Source organism: Aotus nancymaae, unplaced genomic scaffold (genome assembly GCF_030222135.1).
Source record: "Aotus nancymaae isolate 86718 unplaced genomic scaffold, 86718_ANA_hifiasm-v0.15.2.pri h1tg000067l, whole genome shotgun sequence".
Classification (NCBI taxonomy): domain Eukaryota; kingdom Metazoa; phylum Chordata; class Mammalia; order Primates; family Aotidae; genus Aotus; species Aotus nancymaae.
Window position 1 is genome coordinate 26,832,067 of NW_026988482.1, and position 24,241 is coordinate 26,856,307.

Sequence of the window (24,241 nt, forward strand, 5' to 3'; positions counted from 1 at the left end):
CATGGAGGGCACCCCAGACCTGCCACCCCTCCCTGCCTGCTCTTCTTGCCTTATTCTGGCCAGGCACTCAGACCTCTCAGGTGGAAATCAACCCTTTCCCTCACATGCACACTACTAGCAAATCCTGTAAGTTCCACCTCTGAAGTGCATGTCAGGCCAGTCATGTCTCATCCCCTCCACTGCCACCACCCTTGTCATGCCACCATGGCATCTACCCAACTCACCCCAACAGCAGCCTGAGAGATCTTTTCAAAATAAAATCAGATGGCCAGGCGCGGTGGCTCACGCCTGTAATCCCAGCACTTCGGGAGGCCAACGCAGGCGGATCACGAGGTCAAGAGTTCAAGACCAGTCTGGCCAATATGGTGAAACCCTGTCTCTCTTAAAAATATGAAAATTAGCCAGGCATGGTGTCACACACCTGTAATCCCAGCTACTCAGCAGGCTGAGGTGGGAATCATTTGAACCTGGGACGCAGAGGTTGCAGTGAGCTGAGATCGTGTCACTACCTTCCAGCCTGGGCAATAGCAAGACTCTCTGTCAAAAATAAATAAATAAAATCAAATCAAATTATGTACCTACCCTGAAGAAAACATTCCTGGGTCTTCCAGTCACACTCAGATTAAATTCTAAATTCAGACTGGGCACGGTGGCTGATGCCTGTAGTCCTAGCACTTTGGGAGGCTGAGGCAGGAGAATTGTTTGAGCCCAGGTGTTTGTGAGAGCAGCCTGGGCAATAATGGGAAATCCCATCTCTACAAACTATTTAAAAATTAGCCAGGAGTGGTGGCGCGCACCTGTGGTCCCAGCTGCTCAGGAGGCTGAGGCGGGGGGATCGCTTGAGCCCAGGCAGTTGAGGCTGCAGTGAGCTGAGACTGCACCTCTGCACTCCAGCCTGGGTGACAGAGCGAGACCCTGACTCAAAAACTGTAGGCCAGGCAAGATGGCTCATGCCTATAATCCCAACACTTTGGGAGGATGAAGCAGGTGGATCACTTGAGGTCAGGAGTTCGAGAAAAGCCTGGCCAACATGGTGAAACCCTATCTCTACTAAGAATATAAAAAAGTAGCCAGGCATGGTGGCGTGCACCTGTAATCCCAGCTACTTGGGAGACTGAGGCAGGAGAATTGCTTGAACCTGGGAGGTAGAGGTTGTAGTGAGCTGAGATCACACCACTGCACTCCAGCCTGGGTGGCAGAGTGAGACCTCAAAACAAAACAAAACAAAAAACCCTAAATTCTTCACACAGGCTGACAAAGTTAGGATTGAGGTCCCATCCAGTTCTCCAGCCCCATCTTCCTCCTTTGTTCACTGTGGGCCTCAAATACCCAGGTTCTCTGCAAATTCCAGGCCCTGGTGTGAGCCATTCTTTCTCTGTCAGAGTGCTTCTCCTCTGGATCATGGTGTGGCTGGCTCTCTTCACTCAGGACAAGGGTCCCCAGGGAGACTGTCGCTGAGCACGCCAGCTAAGGCAGACAGTCTTGCAGTCTCACTATTGCTTGGCCTCTGCCATAATGCCCTTCAGAGCTCTGGTCACCACCCACAATGACTTTTCCCCTGCTTACAACTTACCCTGTTGTAATGTCATCTCCCCGAGGACAGGTGCCCTGTCTTCTCACTTCCGTATCCTCAAAGTCCAACACAGTACCTGATACATAGTGAGTGCTAAACAAATGTGTACTGGATGAATGAAAAAGAAACCCAATGGCAACAGGTCAAGTTCACTAGAAAGACTGGGAGAGCTGAAGCAAAACCAGGCAGCTGGAGGTGAGCAGAGTCGTTTGACCTTGCTCCCTTCTTGTAGCTCTAGAAACAGCAGCTGTGTTTTCTTCTCTCTGGACAGAGTTGGGCTGGCATCCCTTCCCAGGAAGCTGGCAATGGGCCTGTGGCACACACCCTCAGAGCTCAGCTGAGTCACAGTCCCATCAGATAAAACCATACACCTAGGCAGGCTACAGGGCTTGATGGAAACCACATCACCTCAGAACCATGATTCGGTTCCTTCCTGCTCAGGAAACGAGCCTCACTCAGCGTTCCTGGCTCTGCTGCCTCACGGGAGCTCTCAGGGCTTTCCACTGTCCCTCACATTCCCACGCCCAGGATCCCCTTCACCTCCTTCAAATGGGATTGTTTTCCTCCAGCTGTGGTAATGTTGCTGCCCAAATGCTTAGGAAGACCCACTCTTCCTTCGTAAGACCCACAACTAGCAGAAGCAAGGTCCTCAGGTGCATGTGCCCCTCCCTGCTTCTTGGGTTTGTGAGAACAAAGGACTGGGTGATTTGTGGGAAGTAGGTGGGATTCGTGAACTGCTTAAAAATAGAAGTTTGGGCTGGGTGCCATGGCTCACGCCTGTAATCCCAGCACTTTGGGAGGTCGAGGCAGGTGGATCACTTGAGGTCAGGAGCTCGAGACCCAGCCTGGCCAATATGATGAAACCCCCGTCTACTAAAAATACAATAAATTAGCCAGGCATGGTGGTGCACACTTGTAATCTCAGCTACTTGGGAGGCCGAGGCAGGAGAATCACTTGAACCCAGGAGGCAGAGGTTGCAGTGAGCCAAGATTGCACCACTGCACTCCAGCCTGGGCAACAGAGCAAGACTCTGTCTTAAAAAAAAAAAAAAAAAAAAAGGAAGTTTGGCTTTTATAAGCAACTCTAGTGTGAAATGAAAGTTCTCTAAGGGTATTTAGAAGCCAAGGGCATTAAATAAGGTGTCCTAGAGGGAAAAGGGCAAACTATTTGAAATCTTAGTGAACAGCCATTCCTCTCCTTGAAGTTTTCCTCCTATCAGTTTGCCTGAGTCTCTGGCCTGCTCCTCTACTTCCTTGTGTTGGGGAGCACTCACTGCAGTGGTGTGATCTTGGCTCACTGCAACCTCTGCCTCCCAGGTTCAAGCTATTCTCCTGCCTCAGCCTCCCAAGTAGCTGGGATTACAAGTGTGCACCACCACGAGCACTTTCTGCTCCCCAACACGAGGGGGCGACACCAGGTCCATGGACTTTCCCTGGTCCTGCTCCCAGAGAGAGCTGCTGCCCCAGCTTCATGTGCCTCTGATGCAACCTCATCTAAACCCTGTCAGTGCCCTGGGTGGAGAGAGAAACACGGAAGCCACATCAGTTGAGGGTCCTGCACGTAAATCCCATCACGTAATAACTGAGGCCCGGCTCAGTGTTTCAGACCTCTACCCATACTATATGAATCCTCCAGCGGTTCTGCAGAGTAGCACGGCTCATTCCCATTTATAGAATGAGCAAGGTGAGGTTCCAGAAGGGGAGGTCACCTGCCTGAGACAACCCAAATGGCAGAACTGGCAGGCAGGCCCAGGCATTCTGGCCTGAGTCCTGTCTCTTTCCTGGCCTATTGATGGGCGAGGATGGCCACTGTGTGGAGGAGAGGGCCTGGAGCCATCCCTAGCATCCTTCCTGACTACAATGCAGTGGGAGCTGCCTCCCACCCAGCCCCACCCTGGCACCGCTCCAACCACTTCCTGCAAGACCTGAGATAGTAGAGCTCAGCCTCTCTGATCCCATAGACCGCACAGAGCCAAGTGCCACAGACCCCCAGACTCACTCGAGCCGAACCCAACGGCCCTCCACCACGGCCCCCGTGCTTCCTTTCCAAATACTCTCCTGCTTCTCCAGCCCCAAAAGCATCAGGACTGTGAGCATGGGTTGGGGGCGGGGAGATGGAAGGTCCACTGAGAACTGCCAGGGGGCAGGCCTGGAAATCCCAAGAGAGGCAGGTTTACCTCCCACATGCAAAATATGGTTCCCTGGACGGGATTCAGTTTCCAGCTTCCTGTTCCTGCCCCTGATTGTGGCCAGAATAGTCTCAGAGCCACTCAGAAGGGGACTCCCCTAGACTCCAGCCTGGTGGAAAGGACTATTATGTTCTTTTCTCTGCAGGTAGCCAAGAAAGAACAGGTTGGGTCAGAGCACACACGGGGTACAGGGCTTCCGATTGGTAGGTCAGAGATCCTCCTTCTTTCAGATGAGCAGATATCAGGGAACTCCAGCCCACCACAGGAGACCCTGTACCCAAGTCAGAAAGAGGATGTAGCCTAGACTTCCCTCACAGCTGTGCCCTGGGGAATGAGGCAAAAGCAATCCCCCAAGGGCTACCCTTGATCAGCCGACCAAGATAGCTGTCTGCTGCCAGCTCCTGCCCTCCCCTCCAGAGGCCCTGAGTGGCCGAGCGGATCTCAAGCTGGCCTGGGCCGGCCAAACTGGGCCCCAGCCCAGAAATATGCAGGCTCTGACCTGTCAGCCTGCATATTTCTCCCCTGCTCCTCAAAGGGCAGGTTTGGCTGTAGTGACACTCTGTGTTGTCAGTTGCCAGCCCGGGAGAGGGCCCCTCAGGGGCTCCAGGCCTGACGCTCCTCATAGCTCCACAGAGTGTGGAGGAGATCTGACTGCAGACAGACCCTGACCTCTCCACACATTGGTCAAAAGGGCTCCCAGCTCTATCATCCTGAAATCTACATTATCAAATATAGAGGCCAGGCACGGTGGCTCACACCTGTAATCCCAGCACTTTGGGAGGCCGAGGCAGGAGGATTGCTTGAGCCCAGGTTTAAGATCAGCCTGGGCAACATGGTGGAATCCCGTCTCTACTAAAAATATAAAAATTAGCTGGGTGTGGTGACACATTGTGGACCCAGCTACGTGGGAGGCTGAGGTGAAGCAGTTGAGGCTGCAGTGAGCTGTGATCCCACCATTACATTGCACTCCAGCCTGGGTGACAGAGCAAGACCCTGGCAAAAAGAAAAAAAAAGGGAGGCCAGGCTTGCTGGCTCACACCTATAATCCCAGCATTTTAGGATCACTTGCATCCAGGAGTTTGAGACCAGCCTGGGCAACATAGTGAGACCCTGTTTCTACAGAATAAAAATAAAAAGTTAGCTGTGTATGGTGGTGCACCCCTGTGGTCCTAGCTACTCAGGAGGCTGAGGTGGGAGGATTGCGTGACCCCAGGAAGTCAAGGCTGCAGGGCTCATGCCACTGCACTCCAGCCTGGGTGACAGAATGAGAACTTGTTTCAGAAAGAAAAAAGAGAAAGAGAAAGAAAGAAGAAAGCAAGAAAGAGGAAAGAAAGAAAAAAGAGGGAGGGAGGGAGTGAAGGAGGGAGGGAAGGAAGCAAGTGGCTTGCCTAGGTGTCTCTTTAATATCAGAACAGAGAGACCCAGCATGCACCTGGAAAGAGTGGATTCTCCTACAGTCTTCTGTGGCTCCCAGCTCCCTGCTGCAGGGATGCACCCACAGGCCTTCCTCTCCCCAGCCTGAACCAGCCTTCTCCGCTTGGCACAGGCATGGCCACTAGAGGGCATAATCACCCATCTGCCCTCACCGCAATTCATTCTCCCCTTCTGCTTTGAAATGAGCAGCCCCCAGAGCTGCTACCGCTCAAGACTTTGCTGAGGACCAGAAGTGAACTAAGCCTGCAGCTTCTCTGCCTTCAAGGTATTCCAGACCAGTGGGTGAGGGAGTCAGACACCTGAGACCCATACACAACAAAGGGGTGCTGGGCCAAGTCCGGCAGGGGCTGCCCGGCTCTCCATGGGAAAGGTAGGGCAGGACACTCTGGAAGGGGCTAAAAGAGGCCCTGCTCTCTGAGAAGGACCAAGACTACATCCAGTGACCATCATCAGACTCCTCAGAGAACTGAGCTTAACAGCTTCCTCCCCTGCAGACCTCCGTCCTGTCTTTATGGCAATTTTCCCTAAGCTGCTTTGTGGAGGCCTGGAGAATTCTCCCTTCCCTCCTCCCACCCATGCTTCCAGTAAGCTCAGGGTTAGCCATCTGGCCTTCAGCAGCATTTATTGAGTGCCTGCTCTGTGCCAGGTGTGGGGTGAGGGAGGCAAGCAGAGGAGGAGCAAGGCAGGCAGAGGTGCGGTGAGCAGGGAGGCGATGCTGTGAGAGACTCTGGCTCAGGGTTATTCGGTCGTGGGTCCCTGGCAGAAGTTCCGGTTATAGAAGTGGTGGTTGTCCCTGGTCAGGGCTATGCCCAGCTGAGCCCAGAAGCTGCGCTGACCGCTGGGCTGGTGGGGCCACAGGAGGACACTCTGGCGGCAGAGGCGCTGGCGCAGCCGCACATAGCGGGAGCGGCAGCCTTCGGGGCTCAGGATCACCAGCACCACAACGTCCTTGCGGTCCTCCAGCAGGCGCTGCTGGGCCAACAAGAAGCTGGCGCGCAAGAGGCCACTGACCCGGTCTGTGTGGGCCAGCACAAACAGCGTCTTGCGGCTGCCATAGACCGAGGCCCACAGGTTCTCAAAGAGGGTCTTGCCAGGTAGCCAGTCACGCTCCTCCAGGCACAGGCGGAGTGCCCAGCGCCCACGGCACTCCTCCAGCTGCCTCCGAAGCTCATTGTACACCCAGTCTGCCACGGCGCTCTGCGCCTTGTCGAAGACCACAAAGGCATCGTAGGGCAGGGCATCCTCACGTCGTCCACCTCGCCGCCCCCACCGGGGAAGCCAGGCCAGGCCCAGGTAGAAGCAGTACCAGAGGTCCCAGCCACAGAGTTGATGCAGCAGGGGCACCCCCAGGCCCAGAGCCACAGCCAGCAGCGAGAAGCTGAAACAGTCCCGGGAGAGGGCCTCATCCAGGCAGAGGCGCAGGTCCTGCGCGAAGATGCTTTGGCCCTGGAGCTGGGCGGGACTGCCACACCTCACCCGGCTGGGCAGGCCAGGCACGGCAGCCTGCACCTCCAGCAGGAAGTCCACAAAGGCCGCCCCACAGGCGCAGTGCAGAGGGTTGGTGCTCACATCTAGTATTTTCAGGGCACCCACCAGGGGCCCAAACCAGGAGGGGTCCACTGTCTTGAGGGCGTTGGCACTGAGGTTGAGCTCTCGCAGCTTCTTGGCCTTGGAAAAGAAGCCCGGGGCCACGAAGCTGATGCTGTTGCAGCTGACATCCAGCTTCCGGAGCCGGGTCATGGCGGGCAGGCTCCCGTTGGTCAGGGCCTTCAGCTGGTTTCCCGCCAGGTCGAGGGCTTCCAATTTGCGCAGGAGGGCGAGGCTCCTCCATTTAAAGAAGGCCAGCTTATTGTCACGGAGGCGCAGTACCTGCAGGGTCTTGGGGAGGTTGCCCAGGGTACGGGGCAGGAGGGTGTGCAAGCTATTCTGGGACAAGTCCAGCCAGATCAAGCCGCTCAGGCCTTGGAAGAAGTGCAGATAGAGGTCTCCCTCAGCCCACATCCGGCCCAGCGCGTTGCCGCTGAAGTCTAGGGCCCGCAGCGAGGTGCTGCGGAGCTGAGGGGACACTCGGCTGTGGATGTTGTTGTGGGCCAGGCTGAGGTACCGCAGGGTGCGCAGGTGGGCCACGAAGCTGAAGTTGTGACCCACGCCCTGCATGCCAAAGGGCTGGCTGTTGTAGCTGAGGTCCAGGGCCTCCAGTCGCGGTAGCTCCGTGAACGAGTGCTCGTGGTACAGGTCCAGCTTATTGTGGGACAAGTCCAGCACGCGCAGATCAGTCAGTGGCAGGAACTGCGAGCCATTGACCGCCTGCATGATGCAGTTGTGGCTCAGCCGCAGGCACTGCAGGTGCGAGAGCCGGGCAAACATCTCCGGTCGCACGGTCACCAGGTTGTTCCGCGACAGATCCAAGGTGAAGTTGAGGGTGCTGCAGTTGGCCGTGAAGTCTTCAGAGCTGGGAGCGTCCACTGGGGCTGGAGCAAGGTCCCCAGGCTGCAGCCAGACCCTCCCCCCACCGTCCGCCTCCCCCGTGGTGGCCGCCAGCTCTGAAGCTCCACTGATGCGGTTGTCCGACAGGTCCACATGGCGCAGGCCGGGGAAGGCCCCGAAGATGCCGAACTGGGCTTGGTTGATGAAGTTCATCTGCAGATGCAGAGTCTGGAGCCTGGACAGGCGGGCCAGCGGCCGGAGCGTGGTCTCATCGAGTGAGCGGAAGAAGATGCCATGCATGTCCAGCTCCTCCAGTGAGAACAGGCTCCCGAAGGAGGGGGCCAGAGACAGGTGGGCAAAGGACACCCTCTTTTGGTAATTGAAGGACAGGTTGAGCTTGCGCAGTTGTGTCAGGCCCTGGAAGGCCTTGGTTTTGGTGATGCATTCGTAGAGGAAGTTCTCACTCAGGTCCAGCACTCGGAGGTTTCCCAGCCCATGGAACCAACTGGCATTCAGCCAGGAGAGAGAACTGTCCTTCAACACCAGGCCTTCAAGACGGCTCAGGTGGCTGAAGGTATTGGGGTGTAGCTGGGGGAAGTGACGAGGGCACTCCATGCAGGGGTTGGGAGCGTGGTCGCAGCGCCGGCAATTTCCGCCCACATCGAGCACACGCAGGGCAGTCAGATTGGCCAGGTCCCCAGGCGCCAGTTTGATAATGTGGTTGTAGGACAACAGCAGATACTCCAGGCTAGAAGGCAGGTTGCGGGGCACCACGGTGAGGTTGTTGTACTTGAGTGACAGGTGGGTGAGGTTGCCCAGGCCAAGGAGGGCACCCGGAGCCACTTCCAGTGCCCGCCTGCAGGGGTTCTTATAGTAACAGTTGCCATCCATGAATAGGAAGCGCAGGGCATGAAGGCCGGCCAGGCTGGCAGAGTCTAGCACCAGGATGTTTGTGCGGCTGAGGGTCAGGGACACGAGGGATTTGGGCAGTGCAGGCACAGCCGTGATGCTATTGTAGCTCAGGTTTAGCTCCTCTAGGGTGGGCACAGCCAAGAAGGTGTTGGGCTCAATGGTCATGTGGCAGGGGAAGTGCATGGGGCTGAGGCCGACCGGCGGGCAGTTCCACTTGAGGTCAAGATGCCGCAGGCTGGGCAGATGGGCAAAGTCAGAATCATGGAGGTGGTGGATGCGGTTGGAGGACAAGGAAAGGCTGGTGACATTGCCCCGGGGTGCTGCCACGGAGAAGTGGGGCACCGACTTCAGGAACAGCCAGTTGCAGTTCACCAGGCCATGGGGCTGGAGCTCACAGGGTAGGAAGGCAGGCAAGGTACCCAGGGCCAGGGTCATGGCCAGCATCATGGCCTGCACCAGGAGAGACAGCGGGTGCAGGGCGCTGCAGCAGAATCCCTGTGGGGGTGGGAGGGCTGTGTGAGTGGCTGGCCCCCAGCCCCACCTCCACCCACTTCACTTCATGGGTATCTTCCAGCATCTTCCAGCCCTTCTCTCCAAGCCCTCCCTCCAGAAGTTCTTCCCTGTTTGCCACGCCCCCTTCCCATCCTCCATGGCTTGTGGGGAACCTGAACTCGGTCTCAGATCCAGCCTTGGACTTAGAATCAGGCCTCAGAACCAGGACTGAGACCTGGAATCCAGACTCATGATCTGGAGCTTTCACTGTAACCAATCCCTGGCTAGCCAGCAGGGTCAGGCAAGGTGGCCCGCAGCCTCCCGGACTCTCCCGACTTTCTCTTTCTGCTCTTGAGTAAGGTGGCAGCTGGCTCCCTCCCCTCCAGCTGCCCTGAAATCCGCTCTCTGCCCTCCACCAGCCTCCCCCCAACCCCTTCCTTTCCCTTCGGCCAAAACCCAGGCATGCATGAGAGTCTCCCATGATGGTCCAGGATCCCAGGGTCCCTGACCAGGGTGGGCACTGCACAGCTCCATCACTCTCTGCCTGCCTCTCCCAGCCCGAGAGCCCTTGCCCTATGAGTCAGAACAGATGGAGGGAGGGGTGGCCAGCAAAGCACCAGGCAGAGCCCAGCCCCAGGCTGCAGGCCCAGTGAGACCCAAGCCCAGGCTCCAGCTGCAGCTCCGTCACTGCCTCAGCCTCCTTGTGCCCTCTGTGGGTTTGGGTCTCTGCTCAGAAGATGGCTTCAGTGGCAGGGCACAGTTCACGCCTGTAATCCCAGAACTCTGGGAGGCCGAGGTAGACAGATCACCTGAGGTCAAGAGTTTGAGATTAGCCTAGCCAACATAGTGAAAACCCGTCTCTACTAAAAAATACAAAAAATTAGCCAGGCGTGGTGCTGGGTGCCTGTAATCCCAGCTACTCGAGAGGCTGAGGCAGGAGAATCGCTTGAACCCCAGAGGCGGAGATTGCAGTGAGCCGAGATCCTGCCATTGCACTCCAGCCCAGGCAACAGTGTGAGACTCCATCTCAAAAAAAAACCAAAATTAGCCAGACATGGTAGTACATGCCTGTAATCCCAGCTACTGAGAAGGCTGCGGCAGGAGAATCGCATCAAAGGAGGCAGAGGTTGAGGTGAGCCGAGATTGTGCCATTGCACTCCAGCCTGGGCAACAAGAGCAAAATTCTGTCTCAAAAAAAAAAAAAAGAAGAAGAAGAGGGCTTCAGCTCTGCTGTGTTTCGGGTTCAGTGAATGTCCCCAGGGCCATGTGGGTGACAACCCCTGTTACTGTTGCTTGCAGCTGCCAAGCCCACCTCTCTCCCCACACCTCCCCAGGATGTCCCTTCTCCAGGGGACTAAGAGCTGTTGTCCTACCATGCTGGGGAGCAGGGGCTTCTCCAGAGGGTGGCAGGCAGACTGGACAGCAGCTGCAGGGAAGGATGCTTCACATTCAAGGTCCCTTCCCACGGGGGCAGCAGTGGCTCAGAGAACAGAGGAAGTGAAACTTTTACCCCAGCCAAGTAGCTCCCTCTCCACTCCACCGTGCCCACGGTGAGGAGGATGGGGTCCCAGAGTCAAAGGCCATTTGCATAGTCAAATGGCAGACAGCCCCTTTACCCCTTCCTCTTTCCACTCCCTCCTCAGACAGCCTACTCCCATGAGGGCTGTGCACCTGTCCTCCACCAAGCCCAGGGTAAAGCTAAGGCCAGAGCCCAGGCGGAGAGCAAGGAGAGACGGGAATTCGGGTAGCAGCAGTAGCGGGTACACCTGTGCTGGGCCCTTCCCATTCTCAGAGGACTCTTTCACCCTCAGGCCTTGGCTCCCGCACTGCAGCTGGTGCCCTCAGGACAATGGCTCCCGACTTGTCCTTTCCTGCCCTCGTGGGCGCCATTTCGAGTTCTGCTGAGCCTCGTGCGCAGAGGGCCGGGGTGTAGCTTGAGCGGGAGGCTGGGGTGCACCTGCCTTCACCACAGCCTTGCAACCTCTTCCGGAAACAAGACCTCCTCCTCCGCATTCCCAGAGCCCCTGGGGTCCCATCAGAGCACACACCACATCACTCCAGATGGGGCTCCTAGAGGCCAGGTGTGCACTGGTCCAGCGGGGCTCCCAGCTGGTCTTCCCCAGCAGTTCTTCTCACAGTCCTTCTGACCTAGGTGACAGGACTTGGATTCCTCGGGCCCAAAGCCTCGGGTGACCCCAGGCCCCTCAGCAAGTCCTGCTGGCTCCAACATGCTGAAGGATGTGCCCACAGCCCGCCACCCTCACGTCGACCAGCTCCCATCCTCTCTCCCAGACCCACACAGGTGCCACCGCCTTTCTGGCTGTCCTGCCCTGCTCTCCACTCGCAGCTGGTCATATTCAACCCCTGGAGGGACCTGTTCAAACATAAGTCACACTGGGTCCCTCCTCTGCTCAGACCCCTCCCTGGCTGCCTCAGGAGTCAAAGCCACAGTCCACAGATGGCCAACAAGGCCCTGTGGGACCTGCCTCTGCTGGCACACCTGCCTCTCCAGGCACACTGGCCTGCTTGCAGTTGCCTGAGTAGCCCCCGGGCACTCTCCTGCCTCGGGGCCTTGGGATGTGCTGCTCCCTCTGCCTGGAAGCTCTCCCAAGTCTCACACAGCTCCTCCTTCGCCTCCACTGTGTCTCTGCTTCCATGTCACCCTCTCAGCAGGACCATCCAGTCTTCTTCCAAACCTCCTACTCCAGGTCTAGCACCCTGAGCTCCTTTGCCCACTCCGTTTCTCTTATCCTAACATTTTCTGTTAGCACACCGGATCATTGATCTTTCATGGTTCATTGTATATTGTCTTATTCCCCTGCCGGAATGTCAGCCACCTGAGCGAAGTGATCTTTTATCTGTAACCCCAGGACCCAGTATAGTGCCCAACACATAGTAGGTGCTTGATAGCTGCTGAATTATGAGTACCCAGCGCTCAGCTCTGGGCAGGCACAGAGAGGGTGTTTCTGAGTGAAGGCTGAATGAATGAACAAATGGGGTTGCTGCTGGGAGGAGGCAGGGCTGTACATCTGCCAGCCCGCTTCCCCCAGGCCTATTCTGGCTGGGTGTCATGACAGGCAGGCTCCAAGGCAGGGGTGATGGCATCATCTTCCTGCCCACCTGGGAGCCAGTGTTTAGGTTGGGCAAGGACAGCCCTCCTCTGGGTCCTAGCTAGGGTCTGGGTTATCCTCTCTACAATTCTAGGGGCTTGAGCAAGGGCTCAGAAAGGTGCCAGGGATAGAACGCTGCCCTGAGCCAGGGGAGGGCAGTGCCCACTCAGCAGTTGGGCTGCCGGCATCGCCCCATGCTTGTGCCCGTCTGCCTGGGGTGGGAGGCGCCTGCATTCATTCCCTCCATCCACCTTTCTGACTGTCCTGCCCTGCAGGCACACACTGAAGTTTTGGCTCCTGTGGAACCCCAAGCCTGAGACTTTCCCAGAGTCCCTTGGACCAGGGACCCAGATTCCCATACCCAGCAGTGGTCTTGCCTCCCTTGGAGGCAGAAAACTAGAGAAGCCAGTAGGCTGACAGCGGGGTCTGCACACACACGTACAGACCCATGCACATGGACACACTCAGCCTGGAGACACCGATACCAACGTCCACAGAAACAGCTGTCCTGGCCTTAGCCCAGGGAGGCTGGGACCTTCGGGGAGGAGCCCTTATCCCATGCAGGAGGCTGCATAAAGCCCCTCTCAGAGATCCTTGCCCTAATTCCCCAAACCTGCCAACACATGACCCTAACACCCCACATGGAGTGTGGCCAAAAGGACCTCAGAGATGTGGTTAAGTTACCTACCTTGAGGTGGGAAGGTAGTCGGGGTGGGGATGATGAATGCAAGTCCCTTATGAAACGGAGACAGAGGGAGATTCAACTCCAAAAGGCCATGGGAGCCCAGAGGCCAAGGGAAGCAGAATCAAAGATGTCACCTCTGGCTTTGAAGGTGGACGATGCGGCCCCAAGCCAAGGAATACAGGCAGCTTCTGGAAGCCAGAAAAGGCCAGAAGACAGGTTCTCCCGAGGGGCCCAGACAGAGCCTGTCCTGCCAACACCTCCACTTTGGAAGTGAGACCCATCTCAGTCTTCCAGCTTCCAGAACTGTAAGAGGATACACTTGGGTTTCTTCTAAGCCACTAAGTTGGTGGTAATTTGTTACAGCAGCCACAGCAAATGAACACACCCAGGTCCCCCATGTCATGATGGAGGCATGCCTGCCGCTCAGGCGGACTCCTGTTGACCTGGAGACTCGAGCAAGGCTGCGCCCCTCCCCCCACAGACACAGCCTCTCCCATACAGCTGGAGGCAGAGCGCCGGGGCTCCACCTCGAAGACTGGCAGTCCCCTCTCTCACGTTGGGAGAGGACAGTTATCTGCACAGGGCTGTCCAACTCCCAGGGCCAGAGGCAGTCTCAGGGCCAAGCGCAAGTCTTGATTTAAAAATACTTTATTCTTTAGAAAATACAGCATTCAACCATCCCAAACTGCAGTGACCCCTGCCCAGCCCTGACTGACCCCACCTCTTGTGGCCAAAGGCTTCTAGGCTGTGCTGGGACCCTAGTCTCAGCTCCCCGGGAGGTCAGGTTCATGACAGGCCCCTGATCCAGCCCCCTTGAGCCAGCCAGGCAGAGTTCCCGGACACTCTGGGCACACAGATGAGACGCAGGGACAGCAACAGGGAAGGGTCACAAAACACCAGCCCAGTGGCCCTTGGACACTGCAAGTGTGTTTAGCCGCCAGCCCTCCTGCCCTCCTGGAAGCACTTTCCTGGAGCCCAGGAAGGAGGATGGTAGCAGGGAGCAGAAGGCGGGCAGCCCCACAGTCCACATGCGGTGGCCGGCCCAGCTCCAGCCCCCTAGCTGTCATCCCCATTCTCCCCGGGGCCACGGATGAGGCGCTTGTGGCCCCGCTTGCCCCCTGGGCCCTTGGGCTTGGCGAAGGCCTGCTTGAAGGCATGTTGCTTGGGGTGCACCTCGTCGTAGAGGAACTCTGCCGTCAGCTCTGCCCCATCGCCAATCTCAATCTGCATGGGGCAAGGCAGTGGTCACCCCAATGGTAGAGGCTCTGACACATACCACCCCTGGTAGCCCCCACTCCTGGGGTACCCCCTGATCTTACATCCTAGCCCTGGGGTCTCCTGGGGTCTCCCCTTGAAACCCCACCTGGAATGCCACCCTCAGGAACACAACAGCTTAGGGCCTGCTGCCCTGCATGCCTCGGACTCTGCTCGTTGGGGTCACCTCCTCCCTGTCTCCAGGTCCAGGGAAAAGACATGACATAGTGGCCAGGACTTGGGCGTTTCTGAGCCACCAATCAGCTGGGCAGTCTTGGGCAATGCATGTCACCCCCTGGGGCTCAGGTTCCCTGTGATCAACATGGCAGCAACGATTCCTGCTCTGCCATCATCTCAGGACCACAACGCCCTGCATGGAGATTGGGGTGACAGGGCCCTGGGAGACGAGGCCCTGGGGAGGATGCCTACTTTCTTGGCAATCTCCAGATGGAAGTCCTGCTCCACGGAGTCGAGGAGGCGGCTCTTGCAGCTGGAGTAGAGCATGCGCTCCTTGATGCTGCACTTGTACCCCGGCATGGAGTAGATGAACACTGCGGAGGACAGGAGGTGAGCCTGGAGGCCTGGGAAACCTGCTGACCTTCACGCCCAGAGCAGGCCCGCCCCACCGCAGACCAGCCCTGCCCACCCAGCCACAGGCTTGGCGGCCCCGCCATGGCCACTCACCCACAGACTCGAGGGGGTCACCCTCATGGGTGTGCTTGTAGAGGAAGAAGTGGTAGCGGGCAGCATCTCGGGGCACCCGGGAGGGCAGCTGGGCCACATCTGTGGGTTCTGTGTGCACAAGCCCAATGGTCTCCCGCTCCAGGTCCAGCTTCTGCCCGGGGCCAAGGGGAGATGGGAGAGCACCAGGTTGGGGCGGGCCCAGGCCCCTCTCCCTAAGAAGCCTCAAATAGGGTTAGCTGGTGGGCAGGAGCCTGACATGACCTCCCTCTCCCAAGACTCCCCTGCAATGGCCATCCCTCTATGGGGGTCCCCTCTGAAGAGGACAGTCCTGGGCCCAGCCCCAACTCTGCCCCTTTGAAGGCTGTGCCGGAGAAGGAACTCCCACCAAGGGTAGAAACAGCATGGGACAGGACGGTGTGGAGGGTCTCGACCTCTGGGAGACACTGCCACTGGGCCAGCCGGTCCTCGAGGCCAGGCCTCTGCGGGAAGCATCTTGGAAGGGAGGAGCCGTTTTGCTTGACATGGGCAGCCAGAATGGCCAGCACAGGACCCTGCCTAGGGAAACGGGCTGCTCAAGGGGACTACAGGGGGAATCTGGGACAGGAAGGGGCTTGGCGCTGAGGGGTCAGTGTGACCCCAGGTGTATGTGTGGAAGGCAGAATGGGGCAGTGTGCTCACAGGTATACCTGTGTATGGGCAGGGCCTGGGGGACAAGGGACCAGAGCACATCTATGTGCACACAGTGGCTGCAGCCGGGACGGAATAGGTAGGATCAGGGAGGGGTGAGGCAGACTGTGTGTTCCCTCAAGCACATGGACGAGCTGAAGGGGACAGGCTGCAGGCTGGTGGGGCAGGGACTCAGTGCACATCTGCGCATGTGCATGAGCAGGAGTAGGGGTGGCAGCAGTGTGCGCCAGGGTAGGGAGCAGGCACCCACCAGCTGGATGTAGTTGACTGTCTTCTGCTTGAGCTGCTGGAGTGCCCGCTGGGCCTGGGGCTGCAGGGGGAAGGCAAGGCCCTGCAGGGTCTGGTGCTTGCTTTCCACGCTGATCTCCGTCTTCACCTGCGGCAAGGGAATGGTGAGGGCGCCCCTCACCAGCTCAAAGCACGTTGTGGCTCCCAGACAGCACAGGCTGCCAGTGGGCCTGATGTGACCCTGAGGGCTCAAGGCTGGGACCTCTGCTCCCCACCCACCTCATTGATGCGGATCTGCTGAAGCTCTCTCTCGGCCGAGGTCAGCGGGGCAGGTGCTGCACAGGATGACAGGTGTTTCTGGTACCCAGCAAAAGAGAGGTCGTCCTGGAGGGGGTGGGGGTGAATGCTGAGCCATAAATGGGTACCTGCAGGGGGTGGCTAGAGGAAGCCCACCAAGCACACCAGCTTGCAGCTCTGGGACTCCCCAAGCGCCCCCATCTTCCTCCTAAGACTGGCACTGGCTTACTCTCTGACCCTGCACAATGACCTGTCTCTGTGGGCCCGGGACTGTGTCCCAGAAAGTCCTGACTTAGAGTTACCTTCACGGTCCCAAAGAGCTCATCTTTGATGTGGCCACCTCCAAACTCCTTTTTCACTGTGGCCCGTGTGGCCGCGTACAGCATCTTCAGCCGCACCTGAAGGGCAAGGGCCAACTGTGAGAGGCCTCTGGGCAGGGCTGCCTCTCCCGGAACAGGCAGGCACCTCTGGAGGGAGCTGGTAGGCTCACTGCACCCGCACACCCAGCAGAGAGCCAGGCGAGGGCGAGGGCGCAGCAGGAGGCTCCTACCAGCAGGGGGAGCCCTTGCCCAGGCCAACCACAGCCTCCAGGAGCCAGCCAGGCTGATGCCCCAAGGGCGTGAGGTACCCAGGTTTCGGGCACAGGGCCTTGTCCCTCTCTCAGATTCCCTGGGGTAGGGCCTGATAACTCTTCACCCGCCCTCCAGGGGCAGGCCTGTGTCCTCTCCCAGATCCCCCAGGGCAAGGCCTTGCTGTCCGGCTCAGCCCCAGCTCCCCTCCTCACTGCCCGCTGGCCCAGGACTCACGGGGGAATTATCAGGTGACCACGAGAGGAAGAGCCATTCAAAGCCCTGAGCGTTCTGGGAGTCGAGGCGGTAGAGCAGGTAGCAGGGCTGCTGGGCGTCCAGCAGTGGCAGCACAGCCCTGTCATAGTCCTGGTCCCAGCGGCCCACCGGCTCCTGCGAGGCACCCAGCACGAGCTGCTCTGGGGGCAGAGGCCGGGTGAGCAGCCAGCTCCCAGCTCCCACCGAGCCTCCCGCTGCGGACCTCCAGCCTTGCCATGGCTGCCCAGCTGGCTCAGAGTCACCAGCCACCTTTCACCTTCCCTGGAGCCCCCAGGTTCCAGAAGTGGGAGGCTGTGTGGCTGAATGAGTGAGCAAGGGAGAGCACAAAGCTGCCAGCTAGGGGCCGCCCCTCTGCACATCCCCACGGCGTGCACACCTGCACACACACCAGTACACAAATCACCAACACAAGCAGCCACACAAAGACATGCAGCCATCAGCCCCTCACAGACTCCCTTGAACCCCACCCCCACTGCACAGCTGCTCAGCCCATAGTCCCCATGAAACTGATTCCTGCTCCCCTCTCCCCTGGGGCTCCAGCAGAAGAACTGAAGCAGACCCCGCTCAGGACAAATGTGCTGAGGGGCAGGTCACAGCCCCAGGCCACAGGGACCTGCAGGGACAAAAGCCTCTGGGAAGGAGGAGCAGGGGCTCCTACCAGACCCTGCACAAATGGACATCCTGTGGCCACCTGCCAGCTGCAGTCCCCTTGAAAACATCACAGATCCAAAGCAGCCACCGTCAAAGTGCCTAAGCCTGACAGGACAGGCCTGCCAGCTCCTTGGCTGAATGGAGCATCCAGCTGCACTTGCGGCTGGGATCTCACCTGGGCACCAGATACCAGCCTGGGTGTCCACAGGTCCAGGCTGGAGCAAGAACTGAGGCAAAGGGGCGATCAGCTGGCTGGGGGTCCTGGCACCAGCCCACCAGGCCCTCCTGATGGGGGCAGGGGCCCCAGTGCCTAGACACCCCAACAGGCTAGGCCCTCTGAGGCCTCAGCTTCCTCACCTGCCCACCCAGAACTCAGACGGGATCACAGTCACGGTGACTTCGAGTAGTCATGGTCTGTGTCGGTCCCCACAGCACTGGCAACATTTGTTGCTTAATTTGTTGCTAACATTTTCTTTTTTTGTTGTTCTTTTTTTTTTTTTGCTAACATTTTCGAACTGGGAAATTTTACATAAGAAGTAGAATTCTCAGCTTCTCTAGAAAAACCAGGCCCTCTGGCCACACTGAGGCCGCCTCAGTTGGAGACAGACAGTGGCTGCCCACTGAAGGCCTGGACCCTCCTGGGCACTCCTAGGTATCCCAACCACTGTCATGCAGAACTGAGATAAAAGTCAACCCAGAGATTCCTCCTGCTTCAAATCTGCAGGGACATCTTGTCTGGGAGGCGACAGGGAGGGCCGAGGACTGGGGTCAATGAGCACAAATGCCTATTTAAGGGTGGGGTGGCTGTGGTCTGCCCGCATGATGAGGTGGCCGTCACTCACATCCTTCCACAGTGACCCCTGCCCGGTCTCTGAGGGCAGCCTTTTGAGACCCTGGGCAAAGCACAGCTGAGGCCCTAAAACTTCGAATGGCAGACCCTGCTTTGAGCCAATTCAGTGTATGAAAAGTCAGCTGAGCACCAGGCCCATTTGGGCAGCCATCCAAAGCGCCCACTGCTGAATGGCTCTGAGAAGAGCTGGGAGGACTTCTGGGGGGCCTGACCCACCCCCAGTCCCAAAGTCTGTACCCCTCACCCAAAGGAACAGTCCCTTGGCATGGAGGAAAGGGGAAAAAGTCCTCTGTCCTCTACTTCTGACCTCCCAATCCTCCTCAGTTTAATCCTCTGCCTCCCCAAACCCTCCCCACTTCAGGCCTCAGCTCAAGTCCCAGTACCCTCAACACTGCCCTCTATACAACCCCAGGTCCTCAGGGGCCAGGCCAAGGCCCAGCCAAGCCTACAACCCTCCCATCCTGCTCTCAAATGAGCCAGATACTCGTCCCTTCACCCCATCATGGGGGCACTTCTGAGAGAAGGGTGAAGGATCTCCTTAGATCTCCCCACGGCCAGCAGCTGAGCCAAGCCAGGCCACAGACAGATAGGGGCCGGTGGTGCCAGCCACATAGAGCAGTGCCTGGATTCACTTATCCCCTGCCCCTCTGCCCAGCCCAGCTCAGCATCCTGATTAGGCCCATCTGAATACCCACGCAGTCTCTGGGAGGTGGCAGGACCCCAGGACAGGGCCCTGTTTGCTGACCCCAGCTTCAGCTTCCTGCTCTGCATAACAGGGGTGACAATCACACCCACCTCTGACGCTCCCCTATGAGGCTCTCCTTTGTCAGGATGGCCTAACACCTGTTTCCAGAGGGGGAAATTGAGGTCCCTGGCAGGCCAGGGGCCAACATCCACCATCCCCCACCCGTAGAGGCAGCTGAGTCCAACCCCCAGCCTATTCCCTGGCCTGTGGGGGGCACTCACCGTCCTCAATGACAACCTTGATGAGCCGCACAGAGCCAGCCCGTGCCTTGGCAAAGAATTCCTTCAGCTCTTCCGTGGCTATGAGAACAAGAAACATGGTGGGGGATGAGTGGGCAGAGTGGACAGAGACGAATATCGGGCCTGCTCTGTCCCGCAGGGTCTGGTGGCTGAGCTGGGAACCAGGTTAAATACGGCCCCCCATGTGACTGGGAACCTGAGACAGCCACTGAACTCAAGCTCCCAAATTTAGCCAGCAGAGGTGGCAGGCGAGTGGCCGGCCGGCTGGGATAGGTCTGGTGATAGGGCGGGGTGGGCAGGGAGGGGACAGCCCACCCGAAGATGGGGCAGGCTCTGGCACAAGCCAGGCCAGCCAGAGTGAATAGCCTCCATCTGCCCCCTGCCTCCAGGACGGCCGAACTCAGCTGGCCTGGGACACACTCAGCACAGTCATATACACAAAGGAACATACAGACAAATGCCCCCACTGTGCCATGACCACTATGCCCATACACAAACACACACACACACAGAGCTCAATCCAGCATGTGCAAATGTAACACATAACACACATGTGTGACAGAGAAGCAGAAATGCAAACGCCAGCCAGACATGTTGGCTCACGCCTATAATCCCAGCACTTTGGGAGGCCGAGGCAGGTGGATCATCTGATGTCAGGAGTTCGAGACCAGCCTGGCCAACATGGTGAAACCCCATCTCTACTAAAAATATAAAATATTAGCCGGGTGTGGTGGCACACACATGTTAATTCCAGCTACTTGGGAGGCTGAGGCAGGAGAACTGCTTGAATCCAGGAGGCGGAGGTTGCAGTGAGCCGAGATTGCATCACTACACTCCAGCCTGAACAACAGAATGAGACTCTGTCTCAGAAAAACAAACAAACAAAAAAGAAATGCAAACGCCCTCATACATGAACACACGCTCAGTTGCTCAAACACAAATGGACACACACGTTTAGATACGCAAACACACACAGACATACAGTCCCCAGCTTGCTAACACGCACATGGGCAGGAAAGTGCAAAGCTTGGCTGAGACGTGTGTGCAGGCAAGAGCATGTATCAAAGTGTACACAGAAGCACATGGACACAATGACAGCTGTGTGCGCAGCCCCAGCCCTCCAGCCAGGCTGTCTAACCCTGAGGCCCCGGGAGCCACAGCCAGCCCAGGCACAGCACTGCCGGGGGACAACACACCCTTAACCCTCAGGCAGTAGGGACAGCTTCCAGGGGAAGTGGCCCCTGAAACTCCCTAAGAGACTCCATCTTGGTCCTTGGGCTGTAGAGCTGAAAGGTGAGAGCCAGTGAGTGACTAAGGACCCCAGGGCGAGAGGTGAGGACCATGGTTAAAGCGCGGAACCATAAGTGGTGGATCTCCTGGTGGATGGGGAAACCACAGTCCACGTGGGGAGGGACCCTGCTTGGGTCCCTGGGTGAGCAGGGCTAGGCTAGCGTGACCTTGAGGCTGCCCAGGGGTCAGGAGAATTCCGTCAGGAACACAGCTGGAGGCCTGAGGTCAGAGAATATTTATAGGGCCAGGACTGGGCAACTCAGGGGCGGGTGGGGGGGCCTTTAGGAAAACAAACTCTGGTCATGTCCTCAGGTGCCCCCCTTTTCAGAGTGACCGTGAATCTGAGACCTCAGACTATCACCACCCTCCAAGGCCACTGAGTGGGCTGGGGCCCAACTGAGCTTAGCAGACCCTTCTCAGAGAAGCATGTCATGGAACTGTAGCAGGTGGACACCATCCCACTGGGCCAGGACATAACTTTCCATAGGCAGATCCCAAGCAGGTCCCTGAGGCCCCAAGCCTGGCCTCTGGGGCTCCACCTTTCCCTCGGCTGTGTGACCCCTGACCTCTCTGAACTTCAGTGTATAAAACTGAGATAATGGCTGGGTGTGGTGGTTCCTGCCTGTAATCCCAGCACTGTGGGAGGCCCAGGCAGGTGAATCACAAGGTCAGGAGATTGAGACCATCCTGGCCAACATGGTGAAACCCCATCTCTACTAAAAATGCAAAAATTAGCTGGTAGTGGCGAGCGCCTGTAGTCCCAGCTACTCGGGAGGCTGAGGCAGGAGAATCGCTTGAACCAGGAGGCAGAAGTTGCAGTGAGCCAAGTGCAGTGCCACTGCACTCCAGCCTGGGAGATAGAACAAGACTCCATCTCAAAAACAAAAAAACAAGACATAATAGCCCCAAACTTTGCAGGGCTGTGGTGAGGGATAAATGGGAGAAAGAGCTTGATGATGGCGGCCTCTATTAATGACAATTCATCTTTTATTACGGTAATAACAGCAAGCATGACTGTGCTGAGCTGCCCCTTCTACCTGACCAGACTTTCCCAGAAGAGAGGCCAAGAAGCTCCCCCAAGGGACAGGCCAACAGACCCCTTCTAGTATTACCAGGGCAAACTGACACCCCAGCAGAGGAAGGCACATCCCTGCCCACCCCAGCCCCTACACCTGCCCAGCCGCCATCAATAATCCAGAGGCCAGGCCTGGGACACCTGAGCCTCTATTATCAATGATTCATGAACACCCTCCCTCTGACTCCAGTGAGCCTCAGGTTACAGGTCCCTTCCCTGCCCTGCTCTGAGGTCAGCAGATCCACACCTATGGTCAGGACAGGGTTGGCACTTGGTCCTGCGGGATGATCTCTCCTGCCAACTCCCCTGCCCAGAAATGAGAAGGACTGGGCAGCTCACAGGTGGAAGGAGGGCTGGGGGCAGCCCAGTCCCCAGTGACCCCCTTGGTGGGTCTGTCTCCCTGTGGGAAATGAGGGAGTAAGGCAGCGGGGAGGGGGTGTGGGGTGGCTAACTTCCTGGGATCTCCTCCACCGGGGTTGGAGGCCAAGAGGCAGCAGCTATGACCAGACAAAGGGGAAGGAAGAAGCCGGCCAGGAGGCAGTTCCCTCCTGTGGGGCTGAGTCATGAAGCCCGCCTGCCACCTCCTCCTGGAGAAAGGCTGGCCCATCTGGGAGGCCTGGCCCTGACCCAGGCCCCTGCCTTTGCCGGCCAGGGAAATCTTCTCAGGGCAGTTCAGCCACCAAGTGGCCACAACCGCACCAGGATTCAGGCGGTCAGGCAGGTCGATGGTGGCAGCCCCAGGCAGGGGATCCTAGTGTGGTGGGAGGGGTGGCTGATGGCCAAACCCACCAGGCTGCCTGGGCAAACAGCCTGGGCCTTCCCCACAGGCCAGGCAGCCCTCCCAGGCCAGTGACAGATGAGGACACTGAGGCCCAGATAGAGTCAGGGCACCTGGCTCCTGGCCATTGCTTCTCTCACAGCCTGTCCAAGAAGGAAACTGGGACCCCTGGGGGAGGAGGGGTGTGATGCTAGGGGATGGTGAAGCTTCCTAGGCGTGGGGGGTGGGTGGGAGCCAGCCTGGATTATTTAGGGCCAGGACTATCCCCTATAAACCCCATATCTGGACCTCTTCCCTGTCTGCAGCCTGGAGCTGGGATCTTCCAAATGAACTGAAGCAGACTCAGGTCACAGTGGAACATGGGAGGGAGGTCAGAGGTCAAGGTCAGATAGGCAACTTTCTCCATCCCACTTACAAGGCTCTGTCCCTGGTTTTCCCTAGCCTGGGGAGAGTGTGAGTGTCCTGGGAGGAGCAGAGGTCAGGGCCCCCTCCTTACACACATACACAAGCCCATTCAAGTCATACAGACACATCCAGTACATGCATCCTTGGCAACAAATGCACACTGAGCTGCGCTCCAACTGTACACACACACACCCGCACACGTGCACACTGCATGAAACACTGATGTCTAAAGAGGGTCCTATGGGACCTACAGTGTGCATTCAAACAGCCACTACTGCCGGTGCATGAGTGACCCTAGATGTGCACAAGCAAGTCACATCCAGAGGTGCACACGCAGAACTGTACACAGGAGACGTGTGCACATGCGTGTACACCCACTCCCGGAAAGGAGCAAAAATATACAGATGGGCACACACAGCCACATTCACCCCCAGATAGGCAAAGAAACTTCCACCCTAGCTGTGTACGTACATATACACCCACTCCCAGCTATGCACAGCATGTCCGTATTCCCCCACGATGTGCCCACCCCAGGCGACCCGCGGCTGCAAAAGAGAACAGGAAGCTTCTCCTGGCTGGTGCGGGGTGGAGAGAGGGGCCGAGAGCCGGGGAGGGGGCGCTTCCGAGAGCCGAGACAGACGCCCCCTGCCCACCCGCCCGCCTGCCATCCGCCCTCACCGTGGATGCCCGTCTGGTGCGCCATGGCTCGGCGCTTCGCTCAGTCCGCGCCGTCGGCGCCCTCCGCTTGGCCCTGGCCCGGCTCCGCTCGCTTGGACCAGGAGAGGAGAAGGATGTGGCGGAGGATGTAGAGCCTCGCGCAGCTTCCCGGGCGGTGCCGCAGGACCCGCCCCCAGCGGCGCCCCGCCCCCGACAGGCGCGGCCTGGAGGCGGGGACTCGGGGCCGCGCGTGCGCACAGCGTGCACCTCGGTCCGGGTGGGTCTAACGCTGGTTGATCCGCCGTGCGCACCAGCGCGTTCCTCTGAGTCAGGAGACGGGCCTGCGTGTGACCGAGCGTGCGTGGGAGGACGCGCGTGTGTGTCGGTGCCCCCTGATCACGGTGGTCTGTGGGTGGGGTGGATCGTGCGCGCGCGCCCGATCTTTGCACCCCAAGCCAGGTGGGTTTCCGAAAAGGAGGGGGTCCCAGCGTACCGGGGTTTGCACCCAGGAAGGGGTCTGCTTGTGGATGGGTGCGCGCGCCTGCGTGTGCCATGCTTCCCCAGGGCCCGTTTCTTGAGCGCCTCCCCTGAGGCCCTTGGCGCTTCGGGATAGTCATGGCAGCTAGGCTTTGCCCTCACGGTGGGAGCCCAGACCCGCCTTCTAGCAGGCACCCACTAGATGGAGTGTATGGTGGTGAGAGCCCGTCGAGAGAATTTGAGGGGCTGCCAGGAGA

The 24,241-nt window shown here is 58.2% G+C and overlaps 1 protein-coding gene across 3 annotated transcripts; it reads right to left on the reverse strand.

The window, feature by feature from the left end:
• Positions 1-5,801: 5,801 nt before the first annotated feature.
• LOC105722888 (twinfilin-2) lies at positions 5,802-23,696 on the reverse strand. Of its 3 annotated transcripts, none has more exons than XM_064367151.1 (9): positions 23,529-23,609; positions 19,285-19,362; positions 16,779-16,957; positions 16,275-16,370; positions 15,955-16,059; positions 15,698-15,823; positions 14,761-14,911; positions 14,506-14,627; positions 5,802-9,030 (listed from the first exon to the last, which is right to left on the reverse strand). In XM_064367151.1, exons 1-9 carry the CDS (start codon positions 23,551-23,553, stop codon positions 5,935-5,937), a joined length of 3,978 nt encoding a protein of 1,325 aa, XP_064223221.1. In that variant the 5' UTR covers positions 23,554-23,609; the 3' UTR covers positions 5,802-5,934. The 3 variants fall into 3 exon arrangements, with proteins under 3 accessions (XP_064223221.1, XP_012316082.2, XP_012316083.1); XM_012460660.2 differs by lacking the exon at positions 5,802-9,030 and adding an exon at positions 13,453-14,046 and having other exon boundaries at positions 23,529-23,696; XM_012460659.2 differs by lacking the exons at positions 14,506-14,627; positions 14,761-14,911; positions 15,698-15,823; ... (3 more) ...; positions 19,285-19,362; positions 23,529-23,609 and adding an exon at positions 10,401-10,687.
• Positions 23,697-24,241: the final 545 nt, after the last annotated feature.